General features: G+C 40.5%; 2 protein-coding genes and 2 long non-coding RNA genes across 11 annotated transcripts in view; 2 read left to right on the top strand and 2 right to left on the bottom strand.

Annotated features, from left to right (window-relative positions):
• LOC107838352 (uncharacterized) overlaps positions 1 to 7,909 on the bottom strand; it is a 9,586-nt gene extending 1,677 nt beyond the window's left edge. The window contains exons 1-2 of the long non-coding RNA XR_001664416.1: positions 7,899 to 7,909; positions 7,166 to 7,169 (exon numbers count right to left, since the gene is read on the bottom strand). This is a non-coding gene — a long non-coding RNA (uncharacterized LOC107838352). The remainder of the gene's footprint in view (positions 1 to 7,165; positions 7,170 to 7,898) is intronic.
• Positions 3,655 to 27,453, top strand: LOC107838368 (uncharacterized). The gene is made up of 2 exons (XR_001664429.1): positions 3,655 to 3,692; positions 27,346 to 27,453. It is a non-coding gene; the product is annotated as an uncharacterized LOC107838368 (long non-coding RNA).
• Positions 12,668 to 18,374, top strand: prss35 (serine protease 35). The gene is made up of 2 exons (XM_007566607.2): positions 12,668 to 12,861; positions 15,945 to 18,374. The coding sequence occupies exon 2, from the start codon at positions 15,964 to 15,966 to the stop codon at positions 17,236 to 17,238; it is 1,275 nt and encodes a 424-aa protein (XP_007566669.1). The 5' UTR covers positions 12,668 to 12,861; positions 15,945 to 15,963; the 3' UTR covers positions 17,239 to 18,374.
• Positions 19,025 to 27,453, bottom strand: part of snap91a (synaptosome associated protein 91a) — a 45,603-nt gene continuing 37,174 nt past the window's right edge. For 5 of the 8 annotated variants that reach the window (XM_007566184.2, XM_007566264.2, XM_016680304.1 and 2 more), the window contains 8 exons: positions 26,704 to 26,949; positions 24,822 to 25,007; positions 24,702 to 24,720; positions 24,487 to 24,577; positions 23,411 to 23,488; positions 23,166 to 23,285; positions 22,200 to 22,288; positions 19,025 to 21,347 (listed from right to left, as the gene is read on the bottom strand). In XM_007566184.2, coding sequence (XP_007566246.1) covers positions 22,208 to 22,288; positions 23,166 to 23,285; positions 23,411 to 23,488; positions 24,487 to 24,577; positions 24,702 to 24,720; positions 24,822 to 25,007; positions 26,704 to 26,949 — 821 coding nt within the window. In that variant the 3' untranslated portion in view covers positions 19,025 to 21,347; positions 22,200 to 22,207. The remainder of the gene's footprint in view (positions 21,348 to 22,199; positions 22,289 to 23,165; positions 23,286 to 23,410; positions 23,489 to 24,486; positions 24,578 to 24,701; positions 24,721 to 24,821; positions 25,008 to 26,703; positions 26,950 to 27,453) is intronic. The other 3 variants (XM_016680246.1, XM_016680269.1, XM_016680186.1) reach the window with 3 other exon arrangements.

The raw sequence follows: 27,453 nt of genomic DNA, 5'->3' as shown, positions 1-27,453 counted from the left end.
TTCCTCTCTGTGTTGCCTCCAGTGTTGCTGGTGAGATTGTTTTTGTTTTGTTTAGTTTTTTTTCTGTAAATTGCTTAATAGTAACCTTTTTTATTATTTCCTATCTGTACATTCTTTCCAATTCAGAGGGTGAAATGTACCTTTTGGGTTTCTTGCATCTTATCACGCTATATGGCCTTGATTCGAAATAATTTTCTATATGAATTTTCTTTTCTCTCTTTTTTTGTTTTGTTTTACTTTTTATCTCCAGACATAAGTATTAACCATCATGTCAAACCAGGACAGTGAGATTCAACTGTTAGGGGCATCTGTACATTCTTTCATCTTTTCTAATAAAGTAGAAATAAAACACGGGGACAGGGCAAAATACGTACATGTAATTTCAACCATTTTTTGAAGGTAAAGAAAGAAAAAAAAAGCTGCTACTTTGGAGATAGATAATGTAAAATAAATCATAAAAAACTCTTGAATGAAGCATTAACTCTTGTTTGAACTCTCAACAGAGTAAATGCACAGACTGGCGTTGGGCCTGTGGTGCACCTTCAGCTGCAGCGGAGGAAGTGGGTGGATGTTTTTGCTTGGCTCCTGGGGGACACTCAAAGCCAGCAAGCCATACGCCCAAATATACATGACTGCTCTCACTCCTTTAAGATCTCTGCTTCTCCTTTGAGTCCACGCATGACCTTCCACCCCCACCACCAAAATCAATGGGCCCTTTCACTGATTGCCCCTCATAATGACCCCCTGTTTGAGTCCAGAGTTATCGAGGGAGCTGGAAGAAGAAACAATTTCATTCTGCGACTTATCTGTGGAGCACAGACATAAAGTAACAATAACAAGATGGAACTTTATATTTTATTATCTCGTGAAGAGTGCTACAGTATATACTGTAAAATGGAATTAAATTTCTGTTTTATTTTTTAAAACATTTTTTAAAAAGTGCTCAAGATTTAACATTTAAATGTCGACTGCATGTATAAAGTGTATCTGTAAGCAAAACAAGTACAAGCACATTTTTAATTTTTACAATGCTCTCCATTTGGTCTTGTGGGGAATATTACGAAAATTACCTTACAAAAGCAGTACATATTTTTGCTCTGAAAAGGGAGACTATCATCTTTTCTTTATTATTAATTTTGAAAGGTTAAATGAATTGAGTTTTATTTTGGTAAGGGTATCATTTTAAAACTGTATGCAGCTCATTTTTATAGACAACATCCTTCCAGCTAATAAGGCCTTATCCACAGAACCAAGGGAACAGAAAAATCGTTTTTCCGTACTTTCCTCCTTCTTTCTCAGAGAAGTCCGGACAGCATGTTGGAAAATGATCACACCTCCTTCAGCCAGATCACCTCGACGAGTCCTTCAGAGATAAATATCCCTTTTTTTTTTTTTTTTTTTTCTTGTTTGTCTCCGTGTGTCTAAACAGCTTCGCCTCAAGTGGGAACACACTGCAGATCTGTTTCCTCAGCTCAACAACAGCAACGAATCGGAGGCTCTGCTTTGCTTCCTACTGCCAGGTGCTCCTCGCTGGTGTGATGAAACGTCTGCTGTATAATCTGCAAAATATATGTTTTGTGTGGAGGCTCCCGCTCAGCACAGGAAACAGATTTGCCATCAGCCGACGCTAAGTGCAAACGTTTGTTTGAAGAGCGCCTGTGAAATGGTCTGACCGCATTTTCACGGTGACGAGAGACGGAGCCGCCGTTTCTCTTTGGCTTGTTTTATGCTTTCAATCAGGTTCTTAAAGCTGCAGTATGTGACTTTTATTTTTAAAAACTGTTTTTTTGTTTGTTTGTTTTTTCTTTTTGTTTTGTTTTTTTAAATTTGTTAAAACTGATCCTATGTCGTGACAGTAAATGAGGCAGATAATCTGTGGAAAAAACGAACTCCTCTGCTTTCTCCCAGCGCTAACTAGCAACAACCAATCAGAACCAGGAAGTGGCTCAGCGCTGTCAATCATGTCACTGTGCGTGCTGCTCACCCCACTCCTCGCTACTCCCCTTAATCTCTGCTACAATAGAGCTTCTCCCTGTTAGCAGAGCCTGTCATGAATGCTAATGCTAATTACCATAGCCCCCAGTGACTGCAGATAAATGATTTTCCTGTAACAATGAGTTGTTTTTACACCATTAGCATGTTCACGAGGTTGATTGACAGTGCCAAGACCCTCCTCCTGGCTCTGATTGGTTGTTTTTGGTTGTGCATTTCACTCAGTCAGCAATAGCAGCTCAGGGAATTAGTGGAAGAGATCGATCTTTTCACAGATTATCTGTCTCATATTATACTACCACCACATGGTGACAGTTTTAATAAATGTTAAAAAAAGGGGAAAAAAGTTACTTACTGCAGCTTTAAACAGGTTCTAAAACAATCAGTCTGAGCAAAAAGGTGAAAATATTTCCTAACCAGAAAAAATTTTAATGAACTTAAATGGATTTAAAACTCAATGCTGAAGCAGTCGGCACTGAAATGTTGGCCTGTTTGTGTTGCAGACACATAAGACGGCCTTTGTGTGTCACAGGGAGGTCAGTAAAGGAGCACTCCTATATTTAGGTCCCTGTTTAAGGAAGAAAGAAGACTCTGATCCTAAATGTCAATCCCTGCGTGTGATTTGAGGCTGCCGCACTAACCATCACTGTACAGGAGCAAAAATTATAACCCCATCAATCACCACTGGAAACCTCAGGCGTTCAAATAGTATTCCCAGCTGTCCGACATGCAACAGACGCTCTGTTTGTTCCCCGCGGGGCGAAGGAGAGACCGGGATTAACGAACTCTGCGCTGGGTGTCTCGGGGTTGCGACGTAGAAAGATATTTTATGTTTTTATTGCAAGAAGAAATGAAAAGGCGGTCAGCGAGAACACGAAGCGATGCAAGAAAGATTCATGTAGTTCGTTGAAAATGGATTTGTACTCCTGGAGGATTTTTTTTCCATGATTTTTTTGCAGATTACAGCCGCAACCTTCAGTGTGTTTTGCCATTTTTATTCAAAGCTTTGTCCAACAAAAAAAAGACAAAAAGAAAGAGAAAGAAAATCCTAGTTGTTACGGCAAAATATGCTGATCCAACTCTTTGTAGAACCATCGGCTGCTGTAGTCAAAGTTGCAGGGGCTGCAGGGCAGGTTTCCATTTGTTCTTCATGTCAATTAACTGGATTTTTTTTAATAAAAGTAGCTAAAGCCCGCATTTTTTCACTGTGGGATACACTTCAATTTTAAGACTAAATTTTAAAATGTGCATTTTCTCGAGTGGGCAGTATGACATGTTTTCCAGTCACATAGTATAACTTTTCAGCATAATCAAGTAACTATGTTATCTTCAGTTGTCATAAAAAATACAGTACCGTTCCAGTTCATCTTTGCTACTGCACTACAACTGGAACGCACCATTATTTGAGAGTGAGGCGCCTGTGGGATAGAGAGACAGAGAGAGACAGAGATGAAGCTAAAACGTCGTCTTTCAAAGCAGACGTTTTGAAATTGATCGACTCTGGGACCTGGTTTCGAAAAGTCTCGACGTTCAACAGTTTTGAAGTTATGAAGTCAGATTTCTTTTAAATCGTGTTTGATATACATAGTACTCTTTAAGTACGTCCTGCTCTTTCCAACACTTTGCCTTCAGGAAGTCATCACAACTTTAGCAACGTTTGCCAATTGTTGCTGGCTAGTCTGAAGGAGCTGAGCATGGGAGTCACGAGGGAGGTGTGTGCTCTGTGAGGCGGAAACTCGGAAGATCAGAAAGAAGCTCAGAAGCTCCTCCTCCAACCGAGGAGGAGCTTCGTCCTAGAAGGCGGACCTAAATCCAACCAGGCGTTTTTGCAACACTGAATGGTCGCCATGTGAAATTATTTCTCAAACATGGATGAAAGAATCAGGGCAACCCTCCATGGATGTTTTTGATGAGGGAGCAACTTAGTAACATGCTCATTTATTCAAATCGTTTAGCGTTATAAAATCAAACCCTCCTTTAAACTTCTCTACAACGTCCTCCTTCTCTTGTCTGCTGTGTTTCTTTGTGATGCTGTTTATTCACTAATGAGCTCCGATATTTATCATTTATGCAGTGATAATAATAATAATAATAATAATAATGCACTACTTTGTATTGGTACTTATCAAGCCTTGAGGGTTGAGTTTCTTCCATTTCAGATGTTTGCTTGGTTCAAGACAACCTGAATCGAATAAACAGGTTATCACCGGGTTCGTGCAGGACTTGGTGCCGTTTTGAATATCTAATTCAGCCCTTGAGAACTGGAGTTGGAAACCCCTGGTGTGATCCGTGAAATTCTGGTTAAAGACATTGATATTTGTGTCTAAATGACAAAAGGTTTGATGGTGTGAAAGTACTTCTGCAAAGGAGCTTAGAGGATGCAGGCACACGTGTTTTAAAGGAGAAATCCAAAGCTAAATAAAAAATGTGCATATCTGAAATGTTTTCAACAGAATTCAGACAGACTGGTAGAGACATGGTTGATTTAGTCAGACTGACAGTTCTTTTGACCTGAGTCTCCTTACTGTGTCCGTCTTCGACACTCTGCTCTGCGGGAATTCCTGAAAGCTCCTAACCAGAGATAAAACAGACGGCAAGCCAAATTCAGCCATGACATCACCGTTGAACAATTTGTGAACAAGATCTGACTTATAATCTTTGTGTTCTTAAACTGAAAAGGCCATGCACAAGAGACAAGAGACTCTCCTATCAAATCAGGAACCTGCTCAGAGTTTCAAATGGTTTTCACTATGTCTGTTGTAAAGAATTACTCAACGAAAACTAAATCTGGTTTCCAGAACCCTAGCTTTCACGTGACCGCGCTTCTGCAGATGTCACACTTTCTGCTAAAGCAAAAATATTTGCATTAGACGTTAGAACAGTGAATGGGTTACAGGAAGGTTTGGCAACAATGAGACACATGGAAGCAGTTTGTGGAGAGAACCAAGGCGGTCTGGAATGGCCAGACTTTTTTATTAACAAAGGTCTTCAGCGATTATTTTGAGCCGAGCTGTTCTAAAAGCCATTCGAAGTCCCGATGTTCTGCACCGGATGTTTCAATAAGCAGACAGAATTACTTAATGGCTAATTTAGATAAGCCGTGCATGCATCTGAGGCAGACCGCATAGCGTCGACCTTATTCCTGGAGATAGACGTATGATAACAAACTGGATGCTTGGCAGTAAAAAGAAAAAAAAAAGAGAGAGAGAGAGATAAGTTGATTCGGTGAAAAAAATGTCCCTCTGGACTCTGCCAACATTTATACAACCAGATAAACAATTTAGCAGTTTTTAAAAGGTTTTTGAGCCACAATAGAGAGCTTTATTGAGTAGTTTATTGGGGAGCCTGGGCGAGGGGGGTGAATGCAGAAAATGTTACGAAGTATTTTTGGTCTACTTTCTAATGCAAATATCTTATTGCACTTTAGTGAACTTGAAATGAGAAAGGCTGGCTTACCAGTAACTTTTAAGTAATATCCAGGAGCTTCTTTCAAGTCAATAATTCCTTATTATTGGTGAAAAATTACTTGTTCTATTGGCAGATTTTTTTTTGTTTTTTTTTGCTTGTAACAAGACATTGTCCCCATGTTACAAGTGAAATAGTCTGCCAGTGTTCATCAAAACAAGCTCCTATTTCTTGCTGAAAAGTTCCTTGAAAGTTATTTCAGTCTTTTCTCGAGAGTTCAAAGATATTTACACTGGAAACTAAACTAGTTTTTGCAGTGCCATGCCAGTAATTGAACCGGGAACTGCACCGACTGCTGTGACTTCTATATTTGGTGTGCCTGCTCTCCCAGTGAGCCATGCGGCTCCTCTGCAGCAACTTTTGAGTGCCGCGTGTGCACAGAAACTAATTTACTAAAGTCAGCTAATTGGCTCAATTTGTGTGCCTCTTGTGATGTCATTAAACTGAACAAAGCAGAGTAGCAGTTTTTTTTTTTTCATTTCATTCTTTCACTTCACTGCGCATTTTAAAAACATTGCATCTTCTGAAATCCTGCAGAAGAATTTCATGACCCAGCCATTTTTTTTTTTCATTTTTTTATTGTGGGCGTACATTTGTCGGTGAAAGAAAAGAAAAAAAGCCTCACAACTGCAGAGGAACATCTTAGGAGCGCTCTCTGACATGTCTTCACAAGTCCATCTCTCAGCAGGACTGTGGCTTTCTGTTCACTTGCCACATTAGATTGAAAAGCGCTCATGTGACCCTCAGTCCGCCTTTCATCACGTACAGTCCCGTCTCTCAAAGCCGTACGGTACAGCCAGTTTACCCAAATATTTACTGTACAAAAAAAACAAAATGGTGACAAAGTGAACGTAGAGCTGAGCGGGACCTTTAACCAACTGTCTCGCTGCTGTTTATACAGTATCTGACCTGTGTTTATTATGCGGACCGTGTTAACACCGCTGTGAGGCGGAGAGCGGATCTGTCAGATCAATGGCCGCCTGTTTGGCACACATCGGCACTGAGAGATTCATTCAGCTGTCAAAATAAAGCCAGAGGAGTTAAATTGTGGGTCGGTGGAGACGGGGGGGATTAGTGAGGTGTGGAGATATTTATGAAAAAGAGAGAGAGCACTCAGAGTAACTTTTACGGCAGAGGAAAAGATTTGGTGCACCTTGATTTTGCCTGAAACGAGTCAATCGGAACATAGGAGAACCCTGATAAGGCATGAATCTGACCCTCTCTGTTTGCTGTTTTGCTCCAAATCAACTAATAAGAGTTTTTAAAATTACACTTAAAAGCTTCTGGGTAAAACAAAACAAAACAAAACAAAAAAAACTTTTGCTAATGTAGGTCTTGGTCAAATTTGTACCGATTCAGTTCTGGATTGATTTAACCCAACAGGGTGATGGAACGACATGTTTAGTTAAGTTCTGGGTCAAAGTGACCGGATTAACTTTTACTGGCTCGGCGATGGCAGTGACACACAACCTCACCTCCGTGACTAAGGCCTGATTCACACAGCAAAGTTCTAAAACTGTTGACCAATTTTCAGAATTTCAGAAACCTCACATGACAATAACAAATAAAATCTTAGGTATAACAGGTTTGGATGTGTTGTAATGAACGGTGGTGCTGCAGATGCTCGTTGCCTTCCAATCTACAGGTGGTCGGCCCAATCTCTAATTTGATGTTACTGAATGTGACGCAATGTGGAATCTTACGAGACACAGCTGTTTGCAATTTGCCGATATTTTGTAAACCGATCCTCCATTTGGGAAAGGGAGGGACTTTGTGTCACTATATTTATAAGCTGTAATTCCTGCAAATAAATGAGAAATCTTGCGTCCTGCATGCGGGGTGTGTGTGGGTTCTCCCTCTGCAGAGATATTTTTTAAACAGTCAAGGACTGTAAGGTAGGTAATTTGGGATTAGCACTCTGGTGTTGCGATCCAGAGGTAATAGGGAGGCACTCGGCTAATTGGGGCCAAAACTGGAACAGTCTAGCATTGTCAAACTGTTGCTAATTTGGGATTAGCACTCTGGTGTTGGGATGCAGAGACTTGAGTCCAAAGTGATCTGGTTGAGGACCATGCAACTTCTTTACTATATTTTTAGAATTGCACAAATGTGAGTTCAGAGTAAACAAATTGGGAAGAAGAAATGGCGATAGTTTATGGATTATGTTTAACAGAGAAAAAAAACAAACAATATTTGACATCTCTGACATTCACCAGACTTTCCGGTGCTTTGTCTTCTTTATTTAGAACCTCACCTTAGTTTTTGTCATCTCAGTTTCTGATCAGCGACACGTCACGTGCAATACCACACACGCTGCGATATTGGGCCAAGACAATCTAACATGTTGAATGTCTACAGTTTTAGGAATGTTGGAGCTAAACTTCCCAAGCATCTCTGCAGACCCCACACATCCTGGACACAAAAAGAGTTTAGACTTTTACCTTTAGAGCAGTACTTGCAAACACAGTCACCACAGAGACAGTCTCTTCCCCCAGGCTGTCTGTCTGATGAACACCGTGAACACAATGCAGCCACAGCGGTCGGCTGCTCTACTGTGGAATAAAATAGGCATGTTACACTACAGCAACTTGTTTCTTTCTTTTCTTCTTCTTGTATATAAAACAGCCATACATACCTGCAGATACATATATTCTACATTTGCTACTTTATTTTATTTCCTCTAAAGTTTATATTTTGTGTTTGTATGCTGTGAGTCCCTGAAAGTGAAGTAAAAAGTCATTGTTTGTGCATGCAGCCTTAGCTAATAAAGTTGATTCTGACTCTGATGTGAACTCTAGCTACCATTGGTTTCAGCTTCTCTGTGAACAAACTGGTTCACCAGGGTGAACTGAAGTCATCAGGACAACCCAGACTTTGTGTTCTCCTCAACATGGCAGCCTATCAAGATGGACGAGGCTCTCTGCCTTTACCTTCTCCAATTCAACAAACTGGGTCTGAATATTTGGCTACATCTGCCCGATTTCTGTCCCAACAGCCAAGAAGCTTCTAGAGTTGACCTGCAACCGACAGGCCTCAACAATGTCAAAGGAGAACCTCCAAAAGGGAGCAGAACGGGATGGATGAGAGCCACTTCGAATTTGAGTCATATCATCTGAGTTTCTTTATGCAGCTTTCTGATAATTCCTCCTTGCCAGCTTTAACTGACGGCGATTCCAAAACGTCAGATATTTTGACATTTTTACAACCATCTTCAGCCTAAATGACTTCAGCCCTGTGATCTCGGTGTTCTTTCTTTTAGCACTTTTTTCTCTGTGACATAAATTACCCGACACATGCTGCCTGTAAATCCTCTCGATGATTAACTGCTCACTTCAAGGAGAGGTCTGCCACAGCTAATTCAGACATTTGTTTTGCCACATGCAGCAAGAGCTCTGTGAGGTTCTCGGCGCTGCGACGCGCTTGTGTGTGTGCGAATGACTTGGCACCGCGATTCTGTATGTGGGCTGGGCACGAGGTTGAGAAGAGTTGTAAAGCGTGTATTAGAAAGTTTCTTGAGTAGGAAAGAAAAATACAGTTTGGAAAACACAAAGAAACAGCTGTCGGAAAGGCGGCCAATGGTTGACGGAGGTTGAGTTCAGCTTAGGTTATGCTATAATGCAATTTAAAGGAGGCGGGCGGTAGACAATGTAGTTTGCCTCTTTGTGGGCTTTGATACAAACTGTGAAATTTCCAACTCTGCAAACCTCAGGGTCTAGTTAAAGCATTCAAACCCCTGAACATTTTAGCTATTTTGTTTAATTTTCTAATAATTTTACAGGCTATAACAGGCACAAATAACAGTATAGTTATGATACATGCTTTTCAAATTTCTCTTTAAAAAAAATAAATCTAATGAAAATCTAAAAATGTGTGGCTTGCGTTTGGTTCACTCACAGCAAACACATGGAAGGATGTGCACTGAGTCAGTAAAGATCAAGATGGAGCACCATAGTAAGAAAACTAAATGAAAATAAAACAGACAGAAAGACAGGGGAAACACTCAGCAGTTCAGATTCACCTCAGTCCCGTCTCTGACAGGCACTTACTTGTGTGTGTTTTCATTGGCCAGTGACTCAGTCCTCCTAAAAAAAAATAAAAATAAAAGGTATGTTTCATTAGCAACGAGCAGCAACAGGGACCACACCCACGGAGGACATGAAGTGCGCACGCGCACACCGATCACCACCCAAGTGGACGCGAAAGTGGGCATCCATCATTGAAATGACGGCCAGGTGTGCCGACCACCCAAGTTCCCCCGAAGCTCCATGAGACGCGCAGCGGAGGGAGCAGGTGTAAATTTGGGAGAGGCGGACGGGGAGAGATTACTCGGAGATAAGCGTCGACTACAGACGGGGCCAGATGTGTGTCAGGCCTCCCCGTCTCTTACACCGGACTCTTCCACTCTGCCGTGATTACACGCGTTTTTTCCGTGTTGCTTACGGGTTCACTGAGACTTCGGCTTCTTGCTGTGAAGTCAGACAAAGATCCGGTTGACTTCTGTTCTTCAGTCATGGACCCTTATGATGAAAGTAGTCGGCGCACAAAACAAGGCTGCAGGTTCACCGAGAAAGTTATCACTGGCTGCGTTTCCATCGACCATGTACGCAGTTTGACATTAAATTTGCCTAATGGAAACAGGGCAATTTTGAAAAAAACTCTTTTTTTTTTTTTTTTTTTTAATAAAGCAGAAAGTACAAAGGTCTCATTGAACGTAAAATTGCACAAATTGGGATCACATTTTTTTTTTTTAATAAAAAGTTTTGGCGCTAGGATGAGGTGGTTTTTTGTTGTTGCTGGGTTTTTTTTTGTTTGTTTGTTTTGTTTTTGGACACCTTGAAATTGGTTGATTTTCCAAAACTGCAATGGGAACATTTTTTGGCAGCACACGAGTCACATGATCAACAACCAGACGTGGCCTCTGGCGCAAACCATGAAGCAGACGACGACAGGAAGTAGTGCTTATTATGTCAACAAACCTCTCCACTCTGACTGCGCTTCTTCTTTAATGGAAACACTGCAGTTTTCACAACATTAGTGAAATTTTGACAAAGAGTGAATGCTGCCAGTCATTGACTCCATTCAGTCTGCTGGGCTTCCTTGGGTGGAAACTTTTTAGTATTATTTAGCATAATGTGTTTTCCAGGCACACAGTGCAATTACATAGCACATTCAAGTAACTGTTAACTTCAATTGTTATAGAAAAAGCTAAATATATCAAATATTGCTTAAAAGACATTTAACTTTGTAATTTAATATCTTGAAATTGGGCCTCTGTCTCTTTAAAAACACCTGCTCTGTCTGAAACTGCCTGCAGAGAGTCATCACAGCATCACTCCTCTATTAACCCTTTAACTACAGTTTGATCAGCACTGGACTGTGAAGTAGCTCATGTAATAAACTGAGCAGATACATAGTGCCACCAGGTATTTGCTAATTGCTGCTGGCTAGTCTGAAGGAGCTTTGTAAAGGGGATGAGGGGTGGGGATCTCTGTGAGGAGGAGCTTTGTCCACTCAGGCATTTTGCACAGCTGAATGGTTGCCATGGGAGATTAAAGGATTTCTCAAACGTGCATGAAAGAATCAAAGCAACACTGGGTATGTTTTTGAACATTATAACACAATGTAAAGCTGAAGAAAAAGTCAGTTTAAAATAATACTGCCCCTTTAAACTTCTTTTAATAATTAAGTGAGCATATTGATATGTTAGGTAACTAGAATCAAGTGGAATGTATGCGTAACTGAATTAAAATGTCTTTTTCTTGACACGACATTTGATGTGAATTGGCGCTGCACAAATAAACTGAATTGAATTGAAAAATGGTGAGTTAGATGGTCAACCGTAAATTACATACAACACAAGAAATGTGGGGTGTATTCACCCATTGAACTTTTACTTTATGAGAGAGACCAACACCAGATAGCGCACAATCGTGAGGGGAAAGAAAGATGACGCATAGTTTTCCATTTTCTTTTACAAAGAAACTCTTTAAAAATGTCCAGTGCATTTGTATACAGCCCCCTTTCCTCGGACAGCCCTAAATAAAATACAATGCAACCTATTGCCTCTAGAAGTGCTATGATTCGCAAATAGAGTCCGCCTGAGTGTAATTTTATCTCATCATAAAGATCAAGGACCACAGCAGACAGGTCAAGGAGAAAGTTAAAGAGATGTTCAAAACGGAGCAAGGTTGTAAACAAAACCTCTAAGCCTTGGACTTTTCATGCAGCTCTGGACACGGCCATTTATCTAATCTGGCAGGCCAGCTAAGGATGGTACTCTGCAAAGGAGCAAACAAGAGACCAGTTTCAATTTCCAAAAAGTTGTAGGGTTGGCTTCCTGCTGCCTCATGTAGATGTACCCCTGAGCAAGGCACTGAGCCCCATGGTGTACGTACATGCGCACATTGATGCGTATCATTGGGTGAATGCAGAGATGGGTAGTAACTACATTTACTCTGTTACATTTACTTGTGTAACTTTTTTTTGGGGGGGGGGGTGGAACAATTATACTTTTCCTTGAGTAATTTTATTATAACGTATTACTGCTCTTACATCTGCAGTTTTTGTTAGTTTCTTTATTTTTTTGTTATGATGTTATATGAATTAGTTTCATTTTGGTCTGTAAATATACCAACATTTTCACATAACTTTTATATTTTGGTCTTAAATATATGATTGATTTTTTGATCAGTTGCTAGTAGGTAAGGTAATTTCTTGGGCAGCTTTTACTTTTGCTTTTGCTTGAGTTGCTGTCCTCAAAAAATACTTCAACATATTTTTGAGTGCAACTTTTGGATCTCAAAATGTTGTACTTTTAAGACCCAAAAGGACAACTTTTGCACTTGAGTACAACTTCTGTGTCCTCTACCCTCCTCTGGGTGAATGTGGACCAACTGTGAAGCGTCATTTCTTCACAATGCATGAATGATTTAAGCTTCTGCCTGAACTGCAGGACCTGAACAGAACACTACCTTTACCCTCAGTGCACTCTTTGGTGAGGTCCAAAACTCTTGCCCCACCCAGAAGTGAACAACTTTTGTCACGGGGCGGAAAAAAAAAAGAAAAAGGTTCCTTTCATATCTTCTTTTCCTCTCCACCTCCTTCTTTTTCTCCCTTTCTCTCTCTCTCTCTGTCTCTCTCTCTCTCTTTCTTGTTCAACCCTCCGTCCCTCCCTCCCTTCTCAGCATCAAGTGCAGCCTGAGCAGAGCGTCCCGGCCGCGAGTTTCCCCCTCAGACTCTCTGAAGGAGGCAATGAGCGGGCAGCCGTGGCCCTGCTGATGACAGCGCGACTGGGAGATGCAGTGACCGCCGACTGTTTGCCACCGGGATCATATTTGTGTACATCCGAGGACAACAAACAATACACTGCGGATCTGGCATAATCCATCAATCGGATGCGAGCAGGTAGGGACGCCTGTATGGTCTCCTGCTGCCGATAGAAAGAAAGAAAAAATTAATCCAAGAGTTTCTTTATTTTTTTCCCCCTTTTCATTTTTTGAAGACTTTTTTTCTCTTAAAGAAAATATCTTTTGATTCACCTCTGATTTTTTTTCTCTCTAAGTTATTTTGAATTTTACATCACAAAAAGTAGGGAACTTGTCCAGATTTCCACTTTTCATCAATTTGCATCATGTGGTGCGTTCATGGAAGCAAAGGACGCATCGGTTTTATGTGTTCACGCTGGAATAACATGAATTCATCCTACTGGTGCAGATGTCGATCTGCGGATGTCTGAAGGATATACTGAAAAAAAAATTACTTGTAATTGGTTATTATTTACTTTGGAAATTTAAATGACATTAACAATGGCTTCATTCAGAAAGATTAGGCAAACAGAAAATAATACACATATTTTTCCTTATACGCTTATTGTCTTTCTAACTTTATATTGGTTAAAACAGAAAGTCGGAAAATATGTCGAAATTGGTTATCACCAATTTTACTACAAAAAAGAAGAGTGAGGTGAACAAAAGACCTGCACACACAAGATTGAACCTTAGAGCGCCACCTCCCGGCCACTTTGCTTTCCACAGGAGGATGAAGAGGGCACAACCTCGTCATCCTCGTTAGCTGAGTGCAGCGGAAAAAAAAATAGTTCGGTCGAAAATCAGCCCATTCGAAGACCAAAAAGCCATCATGGCGGAGTATCAGTTTCCACTGATTAATGGGGACGGCTCTCTCTCTCTCTCTCTCTCTCTCTCTCTCTCTCTCTCTATTTGTTGTAATGTTACGTCTGAATTTGGCAGCGGGAGTGTGACGCTGAGCAGAAACTAAAAAAAGGGTCTTTTTTTTTTTTGCTCTTTCATTTATTGAAAGTGTTTTACGGCTCTTTGCGGCCATGTATTTTATTACCAGTCTGTTGTATGCTGGTTAGATTTCAGCCGCTGGCTGTGTTTTATAGGAGGCTGTGGGGTGCAGCCAGGCCTCAAAAATGTCCCGATTACAGTCAGAGTCGGTTGGAGGAGACGTCACAGTTACCTTGGAATATAAAACAATAAAATAAAAAAGTTCAGAAAAGAAAGGGGAAGCATACATGTGGAATATTTGCAGTTGGTCAGAGGTGACCTGAGGCAGAGGGCAACTTTTTTTTTTTTTTCTTGCCTATATCTGGTCTGGTGAGCTTGAATACATCAGCAGCAAAGAAAACCTAAAATATCACAAACATTTCATAAAAGTTCTATTTTAATGCTACTGTAAGCCTTGCACAGATGATGAAATGCTTGTAGGTGATGCATGTAATGATGACATTTTCCTGGGAACCTTTTTTTTTTATAACTACAGAAGTATCAATTTGAAACTGAGTTCATTTTCCCTCTTAAATGTTGGTTTTAAACTGATTTGTAGGGCAGACATGGGCATTTCACTTTTAATTTGTCTGTAAACGTTAACCAAAGCCGTAAATCCTCCTCCATCCAAATAACTTTCTTTTCCAGCGTTTGAAATCGGCAGGCTGACTTCACAGCCGCAGCCCCGCTGGCGAATTTCATTTCTGCCGCTTTTCTAGTTCAGCGATCGTCTGTCCAATCTATTACAACACACCCTCAAGTTAACGCACGCATATGTGGATTCGGGGGGGAGGCTGACACTCCTGGGTATAGGAGGCAGCAGACAGCATCGGTCTTCATAGTCTCTCTGTGTTTGATGCCATTTGTGCGCATGGAGGGGCGCATTGTGGAGCTGCAGGAAACCAGATATGGTCATTACTGAAGGAGTAGGTTAACCATTGTGGCAAACCTCCAAGCCAATGTCTCAGCTCGTTTAGAGAGTCCCTGTCCAGCGTCTTCTCACTGCCCACTGCCCTCCAGCTATAGAGTCAAAGAGCAGAAAACTTTTAACCACACAGCTAATGCAGGAGCTCTGGATTTAAGCTGTAAAAACTCTGCAAAAATATAAAACCCAACGTTACTGATTTGTATGTAAAAATGAAAACACCAACCACCTCAGATGGCTTTAACATATTCAAGTGTGAGACATACACACACACATCCCTGACCTGCTCAGTTACAGTCTCCGTTGAACGCTGGGGCTGCACTGCCTCCCTGTGGTCATGAATGGAATTTCCTGCGTTTCTTTTTAGTCATTGAATCTCAAGTCAGGTTTTAAAGACATTTAGGAATCACTAAGACACAGTAAGTGTATACATACTTACATGTTGTTGCAGGGTTTTTGGAGGTGGTGTCTTATTTGGGATAGGTAACTTTATTTCATTTAGCAGAAATCCACACTACCTTCAATAAGACTGAAGCCAACATCTAGTCATTAGAGAACTTAGTAGGGTGGAGCAAGGACCAAAACATTGTACCCCAAAACATTAAAGGATATAAGAAAACAATGCTTAATAAATTGAGGTTAGGAAGGTTTACATGTCTTTAGTTTTATGTGAGACAGCTGTTATATCTGCAAATACGTTACATGTTTTGTTCTAAGTATGTTCCATCAGGAAGCTCCTTAGAGATGAACCATATCCTGCTTCCATTTCCTGCATAAATAATCATCAGTTTCAGTGTACATATTAACTAGAAGACAAAGTGGCAACAGTTTAAGGGGTTAAGCAAACACTAGTCATATAAATGACAATGATGTTTCTCAAATAATATTTTCTCTTATGGAGCCATTTTAAGATGGTAGCGTTCCACTTCAAAATGGGCCCAACCTGGACTAGTTGTTAGTGAAAATGCCTAAGGAAATATCTGCTTCTTTGAACTTTTTAGCAAAGCCTATCATAAAAAAAAATGTGAGTATACCCTTCAAGCTCGTATGTTTGAGCAAAAGGGCTACATTCACCAAAGTATCAATAAATCTATACCAAATGTGTGTGCAGAAGTTCACTTTAATGTATTTGGTTGCATAAGATATCTGAAATGTCACAATGTTACAGTGGCCCCAAACCCTGTGATTCAAAAGTTGGTTCTTGTTGGTACCTGTGATTGTCAGAAGTGTTAATGTGTGTAAATTAATGTTTTCATATTTGGTTCTCTATATTTCAGAGCCAGGCCCAACTTAACAATGGGCCCCATACCACTTTGCGTCCTGCTCCCAGTGATGGTGCTGACTGCGGTGGTGGCTGTAACTGCTGAGGAAAACACAATTGACGACCAATACACCTGGCCCCAATGGAAGGTGCCACTGGTAAGGAAACGACACACTGTGCCCCTCAGCAGCCCCAGCTTTGCAGCTCACCCTCAACCGGAGCTGAGTGGCACCTGCGGGATCGAGTGCCAGCGCCACATTCCCTCGCCTTCCCTGAATGATTTGGAGCAGTTCCTATCCTACGAGACGGTCTACGAGAACGGCACACGCACGTACACCTCCGTTTCTGTGCATGGCCTCAATGAAGTCACTGTCTGGCCAAGAAACACTTCATCAAGGTCCCGTCACAAGCGAGAAGTGTACGGCACAGATACTCGCTTCACCATCGCTGACAAGCAGTACTCCACCAAATATCCCTTCTCCACCTCGGTGAAGATATCTACAGGGTGCTCTGGGGTGCTGGTGTCACCCAAACACGTGCTGACAGCTGCACACTGCATCCACGATGGAAAGGATTATCTAGATGGAGTTCAGAAGTTGCGTGTTGGCATTCTGAAAGAGAAGAGCAGACGAGGAAAGGGAGGCAGAGGAAAGGGTGGGAAAGAAAGGGGCAAAAGAAGAAAGGGGGACAAAGTTAAAGAGGAAGGACTGGAAATGGAGGAAAATGGCGGGAGAGGGGAACGCAAAGGAAGAGGAAAAGGCAAGAAGATCCGGAGTCGTCGAAGTGTTGACTCTGGGAAACCTTCATTCAAGTGGACCAGAGTCAAAAAGACCCAGATTCCTAAGGGTTGGTTTAAAGGTGTGTCAGATGGACTGACTGCGGATTACGACTACGCCGTTCTCGAGCTGAAAAGAGCCCCAAAGGTCAATCACATGGATTTGGGTGTTATACCTTCCGTTAAGAAGCTCCCTGCTGGTAGGATCCACTTCTCCGGCTTTGACGATGACCGACCCGGTAACTTGGTGTACCGGTTCTGCTCTGTGTCTGAGGAATCCAATGACTTGTTGTATCAGTACTGCGACGCCAAACCTGGCTCCAGCGGCTCAGGAGTTTACATCCGCCTCAAAGAGCCGGGCAAGAAGAAGTGGAAGAGGAAGATCATTGGGGTTTTCTCCGGTCACCAGTGGGTTGACGTCAATGGGGACGGGATGCAGCAGGATTACAATGTGGCCGTGAGGATAACGCCGCTCAAGTATGCGCAGATCTGCTACTGGGTCCATGGGGACTCGAGTGAGTGTCAGGTAGCCTAAAACAACATGGAAACTCCCCACTTTTCTGCTTCTTACCCATCATTTCACACCACAATTCCCCCTTACAGACTTCACCTACTTTGACACATCACCTTGTTTCACCAAGCAGAAACTAGGCAACTGCTTCCTCTTCCCCTTCCTGTCTTTTACCTTATGTGCCTCATAATGACTCTGCTACCGTGATTCAAGTGAAGAAGTGGCAACAATAGGAACTCATCAATGCATCAAGGGAACTGTGGCTTGTCAGTTGTCTTTTTTTATTTATTTGTTTGAAATATATATGGGAAAGGAAATCCTTTTTAAGTATTTTAAGTCTACTTTGACAGTTTTTGAAATAAATTGACCTCTATGGTCATAGTACAGTAAATGGTTTATAGTATAAATCACAAATACTTGCAAGGTATCGTTATTAAAGAAAAGGCCTCTCCACCACTGTAAGCATAAAACGTGAGCATTGGCAATAACAAGATGCCCAAAAACCATCTTAAATACTTTAATTAAAAAAAGAACCGTATGAAGATTCAGAGAAAACTAAAAAATTAATAAGCTGATTTTTTGATTTGTGTATATCTCGAACATTGCATTAGATGTTTTGTGTTTTACGCTTATCTATTAATGAGTGTTTTTCTCCTTCTGGATACTTTTTAGGAGATGGGGTTTTTTTGTTGCTTTTGTATGATTCGTGTCTCATCCTCTTTCATCCGTTCTTGCAATACAGTGAAATGTGGTTTCATTGTTGTGCACATAGCTATAACAGAGAATGACGTGGTGCTAATTTATGGGACTGTAACCTTTTTGTTTCCATTTCGGAATGACTTAGAAAATATTTTTGGTGGCCTAGTACTGTAACTTTAAGCTTAAGGTGAGGCTACATGTTTGCGTTACATTAAGTCTGAACCATTCAACAATTTACTTGAGCTGTTTTTATTTCTCTATTTTAAGGGTAACAGATTTTTTTTTTTTTAAAAGTCACTTTGTTTTTATAGAAGTAGTTTAAGATTAAATGTAATGTTTCTGACTTGTTCCTGTTGCTTTTACTCCAAGGAAATGCAAGACTATCCTTTTAAATACCAAATATCTGCAAATAATTATTAGCATTGAAGACTACAAGCCATTAAAACCAAGATTCCCCTTTGCGTGTGTGTGTCTATGTGATGAAAACAAATGCATCCAAGCAAACAGCAAAGAATAAAATGTTTTATAAGGTTTTGGCATACGTTAAGTGCAACTTTTTGGCAGAAGAATCTCTACCAAATGTTAAACACAGTGGTGGAAGTGTTATGATGAGGGGTTGCAACATTTCTTCAGGTACTTGGATTCAGATCCAGTCGTAAAAAATTTGACTGGGAATGGGCTTCCACAGAGATTCGTATGTTTGTTTTTAGTAAGATATTCACTAAAAATGGCAACAGGAGACATTTGGTGACACAAAAAGAACAAGACTTCAACATGCGTATGGTTAAACATGCTAGGTTGTTAGTAGCCTCTGACACAAAAGATTTCATCCATTTATTCCACAGAACAATGTTACATCTCTTGACATTTTGGTTAAGTATATAGTTATACTGCAAACGGTGATGTTGGTCATTAGTACTTTTAACAGTATGAATTCCTCACAGAAAATATAAAAACAGGAGAACACATTTTTTCTGTTTCTCAGTTTAGTAAAATGTATGACAGTGTTAATCCCAAGAAGTTTGTGGTGATTAAAGCAGATGTCCACATTTCAATTTAAGCAGGGTGCACATTAAAATGAAACACCCCCCAAAAAAGTCAGAACAGCTCAATCCGTCATCCAATTTATTGCATCTCGAGGGGCTTACATGCACTGGGAGGGCCATTGTAAATAAAGTAAATTTACAATAAAACAAACAAAAAAAATTACAATTCTAATAATTCAGTCATGAAAAAATGTTAATATTCTCCCATGATTTACTCTGACTCTCACAACCAATCCACAAACATGACAGAGAACAGACACAGAGAAAGATCTATCACTTTCCGTAGTTTACAGCACAGAAGAGGAGACTGGCATTAAATTATGACCAAATGTATGATTATACTCAAAGTGATTTTACTGAACTCTGGGTTAAAAATGGCAAAAAGGTTCAACTATAACCCCAAATAGAGTTCTCCATAGTTAGAGGCTCCACCAACGGCAAACCAGATGTTATCGATTAAGGAAAGAGTCAAACACGATGCTCAGACGGAAGCGAAGCAAAAGTTTTGTTTAGTTTTACTACGCACTATGGTGCTAGAGCAGGTCATATTCACCTCGAGGCTAAAGGTACAGTGCGGTGTTTTGGCCGCTAGCAACTTCAAGGAGAATCCATCAGAGGAAAAGCCCTTGTACCTTGTAAATAACGTCAACTTTGAAGTTTCCTAACGAGGTAAACACATTTAGCGTGTTGTTAGGCTCATGCAGCCTCATCCTTTGATGAGTAATCCTGCGCGTAAACAGAATTTGCTGTGCTTACAGGACAAAACACCACATTGTATCTTTAAACTTTTCTCATTAAAGTAAGCTGAGCAAAGAGTGACCGAGCGCTCTTTGCAAAATCAACCAGGCGTGGGCTAATTACTGGTCTTTGGGGTACACCAAAGTTGCCAGAAGCCAGAGAAAACAGTGGAGCGTTTTCTCAGGCTGCCCCTCCCTGACGTCCTGCTGCAAAGTTGCCTAAAATATGGCTACTGCACTTTTCCCTCACTTACAAGGACTTGGAAATACTTCCAGTTGGGAAAAATGTGTGCAGTCAAGGTGCTTGGACTAAAAACTAAGGGCCACCCATCACCCTTACTAGTGCTGTTGGCAAGGTGTGAGTGGAATATAGTCTCACTAACAATTAATAACAATTATACATATACTTCTGCTACTCTATAAATTGAAGAATAATAAGGGATACAATTATGCATGGTCTCTGAAAACTATAAAATTCTCAAACTGGCCCCACGCCTACAACTCCTCATTTTAATTACTATAATAATCTTAATTTCGTCGATCCGACCCGTCTGAGCATGGAGTTTGCTACGCAAGTCGTGAAAATGACAAAACGGACTCTTAAAATCGACCACGGGAGACCAAGTCAACGATTTTTAACGTTTCTACTCAAGGGAAGTTCAAACACACCTCTAAGAAGACTAAAGTGTAGTTTTCCGGAAGTACATAAAGTTCCAAGATATGTTCTTTAATAGAAAGGTACGCAGATAGCCACAGTCTGGAGAAATGAACCAAAATGGACGCTGTACATGGCATACAACTAAAGGACATAAAAAGAACAAAATATAGAAAGTTAGGCCACAAGTAAAAAAAAGAAGAAAGGACCACTTGCTGCTTTTTAATAACTGAAAATCCCACCAAGGTTGATCTTACATATACAGTATATTAATCTTTTAGTGGCGGTCTTACTTGCTTCACTTAGTTCCAATGATGACGGCAAATAGAGGGATACTCACAAGACTTCTCACAATTTCATGTCTGATTCACTTTTGAGATTCTCCTCACCAGATTTACAATAAAGACAAAATTCTCACCAAAGAAACCTCTGTACATCAGAAATGACCTTCCTGTAAAACAACACACATATTAGGCCTCTTCAAAAATCTACAGGGCGTTTTGTTTACCCATCTCATCCAACCAACATGGGAACACACAGAAGCTCCTCCCCCCTCAGTAAGGAGGCGGAGACATTAATGGAATGTGGGCGGGGCTTGGGACACCAAAGCACATCAATCATTCAATTCAGCACAATAAATAAATCTAAAACACATAGTTCTTCACTTCCTCTCACTTACCGTCCTGAACAATTTTTATCATTATTATTATTATTATTTATTTTTTTTCTCAGGATTTTGTGTCATTTTGTTTCGACAATAAAATTAGTACATCGACATAAGCACAAGCTCTGGATTTATTTATTTTTTTTATCTTATATTTGTATATAATCCATTATGGTTCACTTTCACAGTTTGTGCTACAACATCACACAGGAGAAGTTGGGTCATGGACAGGTGAGGAGGAGAAAAGGAGGAACGGAACATTGCTGGCATCTCGAGATGTTGACAGGCGCCAGGTAAACGCTGAGAAGGCTCTGATCCAGAAAGAAAAGAAGCTGGGAGACAGGAAACAAGATTTCAACATTAGACTTATTCATCTTTTGTGCTTTCAATAAACTGTGCGTCGTTTGTTTCTATAGAGCACTGTAACGTTTTAAAAAATACATTTGCTTAACAGAAACTTATTTTTTTGGTAAAAGTTTTAGTTTTTTTTATGGGCTGCATTAAAACTGATTTATTTCGCAAAACTGCAATGGAAACACTTTTTTTTTTTCATCACTCAAATCACATGATCAACAACCTGGATGTTGCCACTGGCACAGACCATGAAGAAGACAACAACAGGAAGTAGTTAGAGGATGATGGCACGCAGTGTTCTTTAATGACGTGAACAAATTTATTTATGTGATTTTAATTACATTTCAGATTCAGTGGAAACACCGCAATTCTGAAATTGTATTTTTGCGACATTAACAGAATATTGACAAAGTTTTTAGAAATGCAGCTGCTTATGCTAAAGGTTTGCGTACTTTACAGATAACTATATAAGAGAACCGCATCCATATTTTATTGTTCCCCAAATCACACAAATGAAACTGTAAATACCTTTTTTTTTTTTCAAATATTGCAACTTGTAACACTTTATTTAAATATGGACTAAATCAGAGTCCCAGTATTAAAAAAGACATTATGATTAATTAATAGAAAGAACTGTGAAACACAAATGTTCCAGGTCTCAGAGTGCCAGCACCACCTACTGGTGACACGCTGAACGTCACTGCAAAAGTATGAACAATGGGAACCTACCAGTGGCTTATGACTACTTTATTCAAGAAGAAGAAAAAAAAAAAAAACATCTCCAAACTCAAAGTTTAAACAGCATAGAAATATAAAACAGATTTTTCTACCTGGAGTATTATAAGAAGTCCTTGAGGTCGAGGTCTGCCAGAGGGTCCTTGGGCTTCTTGGGGCTCTGATTTGCAGGTCCTGAAGAAAGCTAAGACAAAACCAGGCAAAACGGATCCTTTAAAGCATGAGATTTTCAGCAAGATAAACAATAAGGTCAGCATCATTAACAGACGCATAATTTCCAGCCTAAAATTCAGGCTGAGTAGGTTTTGATACAGATTTCATTTTCTATTTTCCTATTAAAACAAAAATACTTAAAAGGCCCTAATAAGCTCCTGTTATCATTAAAACAGGAAGGAGGTATTATGTTAAAGAGAAAAATCTGTTTTTATATTCAGTGCCTTGGAGCTTTTTTTGCACTTAAGCACCGTTTTTGTGCAAAGTTTGTTTTAGCAGCATTATGTAGCAGACAGCAGATAGAGGGAGAATGATACTTAAACATATTTTTTTCTTGCTTTTTTTATGTTTTTATTTCCTGTCTTATAAATGCCAGCTTCATATTGAAGGGGTCCTGGCTTTGTTTTTATTTACGTTCCCACTCCCAACCTAAAATGGTCCAGTAGCCAATTATCCACTACAAACCGGCATTAAAAGAGAGAAATGTAGCACTTTTAACGCTAAAAAGTGTATTTTTTAGTGCACTTTTATTTCTTACATGTCAAGAACTGCATTTCTTGACATATAAATCAAGAAATGTATTTGACCAATAGGGTCAAGGTATTTCGCTGTGTTACGCAGCTGAACTCTTCTTTACAAAGTGTGTGACTTTTCAAGCCAGTTGCTTGCACATTATTTTATTTAGCACATCAGAATAAACGAGGGTAGAAACAATTATTATGGGGAAATTTGTGTTGGTTTGTCACATGAAATCTGTCTGGTTGCACCATGATAAAAACAGTTCAAGGTGTATGAATACCTACTTAAAGACACTTTGATGTTTTTTTTTATGGTATATAACGGGTTACCGGTGCTCCGGGTGCAGCTCCAGCAACCCCTGTGAACGGAGGTCTCATCATGGGCTGCCCCATCATAGGTTGGCTCATCATGGGCTGCATCATTGGGACCCCTGGCCCTCCAGCAGGAGGCTGTTGGAAAAAAGAATGAGATCAGAAATCATTACTATTTCTAAATTAATTACAAATATGTTGTATTTTAAACAGTGATTCAATTGTTTTAGCTAATTCGCTAAGCACAGACATTAAAAGCTCACCATGCCAAAGCCAGGCTGTGCGCTCATTGTTGGCACCATTGGTGCACCAGGGGGCGCTGCGCCTGGCGCACCGGCAGCCTGAACATGCAGACAGATTATTTAGCTGTCAGAGGATTTTGGGTCAACAACAACGTATTGGTGCAAGTCAATAAGGTTAGAAAATAACAAAAAAAAAAAAAAAACTGATAAATTTCAGTAATTCAGTTTAAATTTGATATACAATTCATTAAACAGAAAGCGACACACTTCAAGCATTCATTTAATCAAATCAATATAAAATTTATCTAAAAAAATATTCATGTTATAAGTAATTTAAATATGACCAAAACATAAAATAATTTAATGAACTAAAATAACAACAACATATTAACAAACATAACATTTCCACTTAAAAACAATCCTGTTGGAGTTTTCTGGTTATATATTTCTGGACTGGACTTTGGGTTTTCATTTGCTTTGAGGCGTAAACTTCAAAATTCACAAAACTATTAATCAGTGCGTCAGTGATGAAGTCTTTATGTGTTTTTATCTGTGTACTGTCAGTAGAAAGCATCTTGTGATGTTATATATTTTGCTTTATTTTACTATTGTAATGAACATCCAGTTTTTTATGAGCTGCCAAGCGACTGCAGATGTGAATTAGCTTATGCTACAATCTGGCAGAGCGCATCAGATGGTGGCTTTTATGACTGATCTGTACTTTGTCCATTTCTAAATAAAGTTTATCATCTTTATGAAATAAAGACTTGAAATAAATCACTCTGTGCTTTAATTTAATGACTCTAAATATGAGTTTCACTTTATGAGACACAAATGGGTGTAAGTATATTGTTTAGTCTTTTTTTTTTCCCTAAGCTTTTACAAAAACTGCTTCCTTTCAACTCACTGCAAACTCCTGGTTTTCCTTAGATGGAAACTTTTTAAACTACTTTGAATAATTAATTGCACGTACTGTGTGCTGTTTGACTAGGAACAACTGGAATGATCGTGTGATTGAATTGAAGGGATCTTTTGGAGCAAGAGGGACTCATAAACAAGTTCTGTTCTGGTTCTGATTGTGGAGTTGCTGTTCTCACCATGGGGGCCCCTGGGGAGCCCCAGCTTGTGGGAGCGACCTGCGGCATCCAGTTGGCGCCTCCTGTCAGCTTCTTCTCACCGAACGGATCCCTTAAAAAAAATAAAAATAAAAATAGTTGCATTGTTAAATTCTGTCCAGATTATTTACTGAGGATTAGTCACTGACAGGACGCTTATTTTAACGGTGCATTCGCGTTCTTAATCACACACTTACTTCTTCTTCATTCCAAGGTCTGAAAAAATGAAAGAAAACAAAGAATTACCTTACAAAACCTGCAGTTTCTTTCTTTTTAAAAAAAAAATCATTTTCTGTGTGTTAATAGTTGCGGTCTACCTCCAACCAGGTTGGCCAGCGACGAGTCCAAGTCTCCTCCGATTGTTTTGGCAGGAGGCGGGGTGGCGGGAGGGAGTGCTGATATTCCTCCTGGTGCGCTGGGGGTCCCTGTGCTGCCCGCCGTGCTGCCTCCGGTGCTCTGAGGCGTCACCACCGGCATCAGCAAGTCGCCTAGACCGCCGAACACTAGCGGAGAGTCACGCAAGAAAAACAGAGAAACAATTACTGACGTGTGACTGCAGCATCCAGCTGAAGGCAGGCAGAGGGCGGAAACGTGGGAGCAGGCGGTGCGACAACAAGGGGACGGTCCAGCTGTGGCAGCATCTGCAGACAAGCTGTGCATGGCAGCCACTGTGTCACACCGAACTGAGGATGCGATGGAGCATTCAAAGCTACGCAGCGGCAGCAACTGCAACCACGTTAGGTAGAAATATGAAAGCAGGTGACATCAAGGCCATTTCACCTACATTTTGTCAGTATTGTTCATGGAGAACACTCAGCTTCCTCCATACCTACTGACACCTTAAGTTGTCAGTATTAACGTGTTATGTAAAATTTAATAATTTGCTAAATTTACGGCAGCAGCATTTCAGACTGAAACATGCAGAATCGCCTGTTGATTGATCAATGTCTACTTTTAGGCATGATGGAGGATCTGTGATGCTGTGGGTCTGTTTCACTTCCTGACATAATGATTTCTCCCAAATTTCAGGTAAATTCGATTAAATATTTGTAAGAAAAATGAAAAAGGTCTTTTATCTGTAGGTTCAAAGCATTTGGGCAGGTTAGCGCAGATGTGTCAAAAACACAACATCTCCTCTTTTTACCTCACCATTTCAGACCTGAAGCCTACTGAAATGATGACATGACCTGCAAGACAAAACAGTAAAACGGAGGAAACATAGATCTGGATGATCTAGGAATATTGTGCAAAGCCTTTGTACGCCCCATCCTCGCAAAATAAAAAGCCCAGATGCTCTCTAATCAAATCAAATTTATCTAAATGGCATATTTAAGAACAACTGCCAGTGATGAACAGTATTAATCCTCAAAATGGAGTGAAATCAAATAAAACACAAGATTTTTTTCTACATTTTTCTGTTAGATTATGCTGCTGAAATAAAAATTTTAATTTATTTCAAGCATGTCTATGGATCTATCCCACATGTGTCCAGAAATATGGAGGGCACTGGAATATCTTTAAAGAAATCCTTGTCCATGGTGCATTCATAACAATAATACTTTCTATACCTGCAGGTTTATCAAACATTACAGCTACAAGTATGGTGACAGGTATGAATAGCAAATGGCCTTGGTGACAAGTGGCTGCCCTAAAAATAAATACAGATAACAAAAATCTTGTCTCATGCGGTAGACGTGAGCACTTTTTTTGCGGCATGCAATGAGAGAGAGGGAGTGCCGTCCAAACTGCACTGCAGAGTTGAACTCACCATTTACAGATTAGATGAAGCAAGCAGTGACCCAGCAGAGTGAAAGAGGACAAGAAGAAGGGAAGAAGAGAAGCAGAAGAAGAAGAGTGGGTGGAAAGTGAAGAAAGCACAGCGTTTGTGAGAGTGCAAAGAAAGTAAAGTCAGAATCGGGCAGCGGTGCTGAGGAGAAAAGCAGTCAGCAGGAAGAACAGCTGTACGTCAGGAGGCCAGTGACAGCGGTGCGTTTCAGTGCTTCGTTCATGCAGAAACCAAGCCGTCAGCGGGAAAAGGGAGTGAGGTCCGCTGTGAAAACAGCTCCTCGAAAAGAAAACCGAGCACACCAAGCAGAGCACCTTTACCAACAAAATGCTTTGGGGGTTTTTTTCCTTTCTTTTTTTTTTCTACATGACGAAGAATCAGGTCGTTAAAGGGAAACTCCTAATTCCACCTACTTGATGCATCGAAGCCACCAGAGGGCGCTGGCATGGCGGACGCAGGTTCTGACACCACCGCGGTCGGAGCTATGGGCACTACCGAAGCCGCAGCGGGTACCGGTGGTGTCGGGGTTGGGAGCGAGGCCAGCGAGTCGAAGCCGGTCTCTAGAAAGTCGTTCTGCACTGGAGCCGGGGCCAAGGCCGGGGCCAGGGCCGGGGCCAGGGCAGGGGCAGCCGTGGGAGCCAGAGTGGGGGAAATCAGGCCTAAAGGGAAACACAGAAAGGACCAAAAACTGTTCACTCTGCTACCAGACTGGATCGAATCAAGAGAGCAAAAATTTAAAAGGGCAGTTTTATGTAGTTTCCAGCCACATAGATCCATTTTATAGCTCAATCAAGTAATAATTGGTTGTAATAAAAATACTGTAAATATCAAAATGACATAAAAGAAATTTGACTTCATAATTTAATGCCTTGAATCTGGGGCTCTGTCTCTTTAAGAAGCTCCTACTCTTTGACAGTGCATCTGCAGGAAGTCATCACAACATTCATCTATAAAGCGTTTGCACCCTTAGGAGTGTTTGCACTGAGAAGTAACTCGTATGAGCTCAGCACTGTGCAATTAGCAGTGTTTGCTAATTGCTGCTGGCTAGTCTGAAGGAGCCTCTATGTGGAGGAGCTATGTGGAAAAAGCTGTGCTTTGTGACACAGGTGTTTATGAACCCTGAATGGTTGCTATGGGAGATTAAAGGATTTCTCTAACATGCA

This window comes from Poecilia formosa, unplaced genomic scaffold, assembly GCF_000485575.1.
Source record: "Poecilia formosa unplaced genomic scaffold, Poecilia_formosa-5.1.2 Scaffold0, whole genome shotgun sequence".
Lineage (NCBI taxonomy): Eukaryota > Metazoa > Chordata > Actinopteri > Cyprinodontiformes > Poeciliidae > Poecilia > Poecilia formosa.
The sequence above is the reverse complement of the archived record's forward strand: the minus strand, read 5'-3'. Positions and strand labels throughout refer to the sequence as shown.

What these genes read in the sequence shown, in the direction of transcription:
- prss35 (XM_007566607.2), top strand. Translation starts at nt 15,964, where the DNA reads ATGGGCCCCATACCACTTTGCGTCCTGCTCCCAGTGATGGTGCTGACT.